Genomic DNA, 6,944 nt, shown 5'->3' with positions numbered 1-6,944 from the left:
GTCAAGATGGTGCGGGCGGCGGCGTCGGGGGTGGGGGCGGCCTGACGTGGGCGCGGGGCGGCCCGTGGGCCGGCGCCGCGGTGATTTGCTGCGCGGCGCGGCGAGCGGCGGCGGCGGCGATGAGAGCGGGCAGTGCGAACTGCCGGAGCAGCCGCCGGCCGCCGTGAGTGCGGGCAGCGGGCGGGCGGGCGCGGGGCTGCCGTCCTCTTCTTCTTCCTTCTCGTCCTTCTCCTCTTCCTTTCCCCCCTCCTCGCCCCGCAGCGATGCGCGGTTGCGGCTCTGGCGGCTCTCCGCTGCCTCTGGGCGCGGAGCTGCGCCGGGCGCGGCGGCTCTCGATCTGCACCTGATGAGCGCCGCGCCGGGTCCGAGCCCTGCGGGCGGGACGGGGCGGCCGCCGCTGCCTGCCGCTGCCGTGCCGTGCCCAGCTGGGCGTGCTCGCAGGCTCCGCGCACCGGGCGATGCGAGGCGATGCGCTCCTACGGCTGCCGCTCTCCTTCCCGAGCAGCAGCCGGCGGGACCGCGGTTCTCAGCGCGCCGGAGCGCTGCGGATGCCGGCCCCGAGCCGAGCGCACAAACTTTTCAGAGCATCGTGACTCGCCTCCGCCGAGCTCCGGCTAACCACCCTCTCCTTCTCTCCTCCCCCGTCCCTCCTCTTTTTTTTTTTTTTTTCTCCTCTTCCCCCCCTCTGTCTTTTGTTTTCGCAGATAGTCGGCACACAAAGCTAGTCCCAGATTTGAGCGACGGTAAGGCACCCTAATGAGTGAACCTCGGGAGCGCTATGGATTTGACTAAGATGGGCATGATACAGCTCCAGAACCCCTGCCACCCCACGGGGCTGCTGCACAAAGCCAACCAGATGCGCCTGGCGGGGACGCTGTGCGACGTGGTCATCATGGTGGACAGCCAGGAGTTCCACGCTCACAGGACAGTGTTAGCTTGCACTAGTAAAATGTTTGAGATCCTCTTCCACCGCAACAGTCAGCATTACACCCTGGACTTCCTTTCACCAAAGACTTTCCAGCAGATTCTGGAGTATGCTTACACGGCCACCCTCCAGGCAAAGGTTGAAGACTTGGATGACCTGCTCTACGCAGCTGAGATCTTAGAAATAGAGTATCTAGAAGAGCAGTGCCTGAAGATCTTGGAGACCATCCAGGCATCCGATGACAACGATGCCGAAGTCACCATGACGGATGGAGGTGCCGATGAAGAGGAGGACAGGAAATCGAGGTACATCAAGGGGCTCTTCATCTCCAAGCATTCCAGCGAGGAGAGTGGCTACGCCAGCACGGCCGGGCAGAGCGGACCAGGCACTATGGTGGAGCAGAGCCCCTCAGTCTCCACATCCTTTGGCCTCTCCGCCATGAGCCCCACCAAGGCAGCAGTGGACAGCCTGACGAGCATCGGGCAGTCACTGCTGCAGGGTGCCCTGCAGCACAACGTCCCCGAGGAGCCGCATGCTGCCGGCCGCCACCCCGGCCCCAGCGAAGTCAAAACCGAAGTGATGCAGGTGGAAGATGCCTCCAGCCACGAGAGCCCACGGCCGGTGGAGTCGGGTGCTTCCAGTGGGGAGAAATCTGATGACAAGAGCAAGGAAGACCCCGGCACCCCGACCCGCAGCAGTGTTATCACAAGTGCCCGCGAACTGCACTACGTCCGCGATGAGAGCGCAGAGCAGCCTCCCGAGGCCGCCCAGGGGATGCTGGTGGGGCCGGAGCAGTCCGTGGCTGCGAGCGAGAAGCCTTTGGGTGTCTACTCCGTGCTCCCTAACCACAAAAGTGACTCTGTGCTCAGCATGCCGCCCTCCATGACATCCACTCTTCACATGCAGCCAGCCCTGGCCGTGTCCATGGACTTCAGCGCTTACGGAGGGCTCCTGCCCCAGGGCTTTATTCAGAGGGAGCTGTTCAGTAAGCTCGGGGAGTTGGCAGCCGGCATGAAAACGGAGAGCAGAGCCGTGGGCGAGCAGTGCAGTGTGTGTGGGGCAGAGCTCCCAGACAACGAGACCGTCGAACAGCACCGGTGAGTCCTCGCTGCGTCCGGCTCCACGCGCGCCTTCGGTTGCTTGTTTTGCTGTTGCCGAGGTCTTTTCCTCTGTTTGTTGTTGTATTTTGCTCTCAAAGCGAATGTGACGCTTGGGCGTGATCTTGGTAGTGGGTTTTGATTTCTGACTGGGTGTTCTAACAGCTTAGCATCAAATCCATGCTGTGAGCCCAATATTGGGATGTGGAGCAGCGTGCGCTCTGCCAGCCTCACATGGAGGGAGAACTGCCTTAACTTTCTCAAGGCTGGCAGCTGTGCCAGAAGCTTCCTTTCAGCGAGTGTTGGGTGGGGTGCATAGCTCAGAGGAGGCTTGAGATGTTGTAGGTGTTTGCTAGCACAAACCCCGCTGGTTTCCCTGGCTGCTGTCTGCAGAGCCCCATACGGTCGCTGCCGTTTGAGTTTAGGGATCTGTGCCGCAGATTCCGTGCTCTGCAGATCCTCCCACCCTGTGCTGAGCCCCTGACCCTGGTGTGAGTGCCCAATGCTCTGCAGGGTTTGTTTCTGCAGGGGAGATAGAGACCTGCTGCGTGCTCTTATCCTACTGCCTGGATGACGTTTCGGATTGCTGCGTTGCACGGCTCGCCGCTCCTGTAGTTTAACACCAGCTTGGTGGTTTTGCTCAGTCGCACGGTTTAGGAAATATTTGCACTTTGTCCAAAGTAACATGCAGGTCAGGCTGGGATTGCTTTATCACCAGGTCCAGCTTTTATCCTCTGGAGGGGGCGGCTGGGGGTGGGTGTGCTCCGGGGGATACCGTGGTGCTCAGTGCCTGTGGGACTGTGTGCTGGCTGCTCCCGGTGCGTGCTGCTATCAGATGCATGCTGCTATCAGATACACACTGCCAGAGTTCCTCGCAGCGTCCCCTAAGTGCCCCAACTGAGCATCATCTCCAAATATTAATGAATCAACAAGTTAATTAGTCCCGATGCTCACAACGTCGTGCACACGCAGGGACGGTGAGGGTGCTGCTAGCAGGGGCTGCTCCAGCCCGTGTGGTCGTGGCCGTGCAGGTGACCCGCGTGAGAGCAGCAGCAGCTGCATCTCTGGTGCTGCAGCGTTCAGCCCTGCGGAGCTCCGTGAGCTGGTGGTGCTTCGTGGCTCGCCGTGCCGTGCTGACAGCCATCCCCCTGCCCCGGAGGGTCCCTCCTGCTTTGTGCACTCGTGCAGCAGGGTTCTGCTTTGTTCCCCTGCATTGTAAGTGGGAGAGCTGGGGTCTGTGTGTGTGCGTGCGAGGGGCAGATGATGCCTGCCTAAAGCTTTTCGCTCGGACGAGGATCCAGCCGTGCTTGCCGTAGGGTGATGCAGGCTGAACGTCACCAAGGGAGAGCTGCAGTGAATGCTCAGTGAGAATTTTAACGTGGCTTCTGCCATGCTCACCAGCACCTTCCCTTCTCCCTGAGCGCAGAGCAGTGACCGATGCTGGAACCGGTTCATAATCCCGATCTTGTGCCAGGGCTGCTGCTGCTGCTCCGCGCTGTACCTTGTGTTCTGCTGAGGTTTGGGGCTGATCACACAGCAGAGCAGCGTTCGCTAAAAACACGGCCCCAGAAGGATGGTTTGAGGCAGTGCCGAACTTGGTGCGCTCCTACTTTGAGGCCATGGCTGTGTGCAGTCACTGCGTGCTGGTAAACTTTTCGGAGTTAGCCAAATCCTTTGAGCCGTTTTTAAACTGATTTGTAAGATGGTCTGTGTTGAAAGGTGTTGGGCAACAGTCAAATGAACTTTAAAAGAGGAGGGGAAAAAAAAAATCGAAATCCAAGGCAGTTTGTGCATAGACAAGGTTTCATGTGGCTTTTTTATAGTGTTTGCTTTCTGATACGTGGTGAAAATTACCATTTCGAGAGGATTTGTGGGATCCCATTGTATTTATGGAGCTGTTAAACAGCATCCACGCTACGCTGGGATCTATAACTCTCTGCTGGAGCAGTTGTGCAGGTGGTGGCAGCTGCACCGTGCTGCTTTGCTCCCAGGGTGTGCCGAGTGACAGCGGTGTCACCATGGAGCCGCTGCTTTAGGTGACCTCTTTCTGCTGGGCGCCTGTTGGTGTGGTTTTGCTTTTAACCCTGCCCTGGGCACACAGAAGCAGCCCTGTCCCCAGCTGTGTTGCAGGCTGCAGTTGGATGCCCGCTGCTCTGTCTCCTGCTGGATGAGTGCCTGTCTGCCCATCCGTTTGTTCCAGTCCTGTGCTTTCAAGGTGTTGGATTGATGGGCAGATGCAGCACTTCCAGCGCTGTTGGCACTGCCTGAGCTCTTGGTTCGGTGGCTTTTGTGTGCTGGAGTCCCGGCAGGGAGAGGAGAGACCAAAGTGCTCTGCACAGAGAGCACTTAATGAGCCAAGAGCATCCCAACATGTACAGTGTCTGTTTATGTTACGTGAGTGACTGCATATGGTGTGTATGTTTGTTTACACGCACACATGCCTAGATGCTTATAAATATATATGTTTAGAGTCTGAGAACCTTCTGAGTGCTGCCCCTACCTCCTATGGGAAATATGTGCACATGGGGGGAAAAAAAGACCGTGGTGCTTCCCCCAGGCCCTGGTTTGGGTGTTCTGCTCAGAGAACACCCAGGGGTGCAGGTCCCCTTAGGGTCCCCAAACCCCAGGAGCAGCCTCACAGCCACCCTGTGCCTTTTGGATGGCTGTCGGCTGCTTTGCGATCCGTTTTCCCTGTTGACCAAGCTTATGATTTTGACTAATTGAGTGCGTATTGAGTTGGTGACTCTTGAATTTTTTTTCTTTCCTTTTTTTTTTTTTTTTTTTTTTTTATATATATAAAAGATTTCCTTCTAGGATCAACAAAGTTCAAACTTAATCTAATGTTAGTATTGATTGCTGCTTCTAATTGCAGACCAAAAAGCTGTAGTTCAGTGGCCCTTTTCCGGTTTGTTTGTGTGAAGAAAAATCTCCGCTTCTGCAGGGCTGTGCTGAGCAGCTGCCTGAATCCGGGGCAGTTTGTCATCGTGAGGTTAAATGCGTTCAGACTTTATAAAATGAATGTTTCATATATATATATATATTCACATCAAAAGCAGCAGAGAAAGCTGTCAGGGAGATGTGATTCAGTGCTGTCTGTGAGTGGCACAGTTCTCCCTTTTTCCTTCAGTGCATCATCCTTCCATTCTGCAGGGAAAGGGTTTGAAGGGCAGAGCATCCAAACCCACAGTGTGGTCCTTCGGGGTGACCCTGAGCAGAGCTGTGTGCTGGCAGTGTTGTCCACATATCCCTCTGTGACATGAAGATGCCCAGCTGGAAAATGAAAGTTCTTTGTGCCAGTGTTGTCTAAGGCAAATCATAACCGGCACCACGATTCCCATTGGTGCTGTTTTGGCTGGAAGGTGCCTGCTCCTCTGCCCCTAAATCCATGTCAGTGCATACCTTGGGAAACCTCTCTTCAAATTCCCACATCTGATTTTTGCACGGGTTGGAAGGTGCCACGATTGAGCGTGCACTGGTGGATGATTTTAAGGTTAGGTTTGCCCTGTCACCTGGAACCCCGAACCTTTGCTGTATTCCATGCTTGTGCAGCACAGAGGAGCAGCAGATCTGCTTGCCCACTGCCTTGCAATTGGGCTCCGCTGGCTCCCCGGAACACACGAGCCTCTCCATGCGATCCCTGCGCTCCTTGATGCGGTGCAGCGAAGTGGAACAAACCGCGGGTCCCTAACAAAGCCCTGGGTTTGAATGGACCCATTGGCTGCTGCTTGTCACTGCGTGCACTGGGACACCTCCAGCAGCCCTGTCTGCAGCAGTGCCGAAGCAAATCTTAAGTGGCTGCGTAGGGAAATATTGCTGCTTTTGGCTCTTTGCTTGCCAACCTCACCTCCATTTGTCTTCGAGTGGATTAGCTGAGCATTGTAATACTAATGCCATTAGGCACGTTGGCACCGCTCAACATGTCACAGTGAGAAACAGATGCAGTATACCATTAAAGCAATAAACGTGATAAATCAGATCCCAAGTGCTTTGTGAGATGTTATTAGTGTTAATTTTGGTAGCCGGGTACAGTAGTTGTTTTTTATTTCATTTTAAGCATTCGGTGATTTATGTTCCGCTGAAGTCGGCTGCAATCGAAACTTTAAAAAAAAGAAAGAGAAGGGGGGGGGGGGGGGGGGCCAAAAAAATAACAAAAAGGCAGCCCCCAAACTCTGCCCGTGATTATTTCCAGAGTTCGAAGACAACTTGGCAGCTCTTGTTTCTCGCTGATGGGCCTTATTAGTGGCACCTGGCATCATAACCGCCTAATGGAAACCAGCGTTCCCCCACTGCGTGGCCGCTGACAAGTAGCTCTGTCAGTGCAGGGCTGCCATGCGAGGAAGCTCTTATTAGCTTTATGGGCAGGGGGACCTGCCCTGCTCAGGAAATGAATGTTGCAGCCGAGGTCCGCGGCGCTGACCCCGAGCGTGTAACCTGTGAGTGCCAGCCGAGACCCCGCGCAGGATGCTTGGGATTTCGGGCTTTCTCTGGTTCTTGTCATAAGGAGAGAGGGAATACGCTGTGGTATGTTGCAGCCTTGAACTTTTGATTTATTCGGTGGGGGACTTAACCATTTCCATGCAGTGCTTGGAGCGCGGAGGGGGAGCGGCTCGCTTTGGCTTCGGCGCTGGGCGGTCGATTATCGCGCATCTTGGTGGTGGATGGCGGCGCCTCTGCAAGCAGAGCTCTGCAGCTGCCCTCAGAAAACACCACGATGTTTTTTTCCCCTTGCCCAGCAACGGGCAGCAGCTCTCCTGGCTGGCTGGTGTGGCAGCACCTGCGTGGGGCAGCACGCGGCGGCATGCAAGCGTTGCAGAGCTTTCACTTCTTGTTATCATTCGCAAAGCGCAGTTTGTTAAAATGGCATTTATTGGCTGCATGCAGGATCCCTCTCGCAGGGAATGCACTGTTTCAGGGTGACACCG

General features: G+C 55.8%; 1 protein-coding gene across 4 annotated transcripts in view; it reads left to right on the top strand.

Annotated features, from left to right (window-relative positions):
• The first annotated feature begins 80 nt into the window (after positions 1-80).
• Positions 81-6,944, top strand: part of ZBTB16 (zinc finger and BTB domain containing 16) — a 71,956-nt gene continuing 65,092 nt past the window's right edge. For 2 of the 4 annotated variants that reach the window (XM_042831962.1, XM_042831966.1), the window contains exons 1-2: positions 94-163; positions 705-2,022. In XM_042831962.1, coding sequence (XP_042687896.1) covers positions 779-2,022 — 1,244 coding nt within the window. In that variant the 5' untranslated portion in view covers positions 94-163; positions 705-778. Of the gene's footprint in view, positions 164-531; positions 2,023-6,944 lie in introns of those variants that run through there. The other 2 variants (XM_042831964.1, XM_042831963.1) reach the window with 2 other exon arrangements.

The sequence above is a fragment of the Centrocercus urophasianus genome, unplaced genomic scaffold (genome assembly GCF_019232065.1).
Source record: "Centrocercus urophasianus isolate 14NV4802_14NV808 unplaced genomic scaffold, USGS_Curo_1.0 seq_37, whole genome shotgun sequence".
Lineage (NCBI taxonomy): Eukaryota > Metazoa > Chordata > Aves > Galliformes > Phasianidae > Centrocercus > Centrocercus urophasianus.
This window is presented reverse-complemented; position numbering and strand designations above follow the sequence as displayed.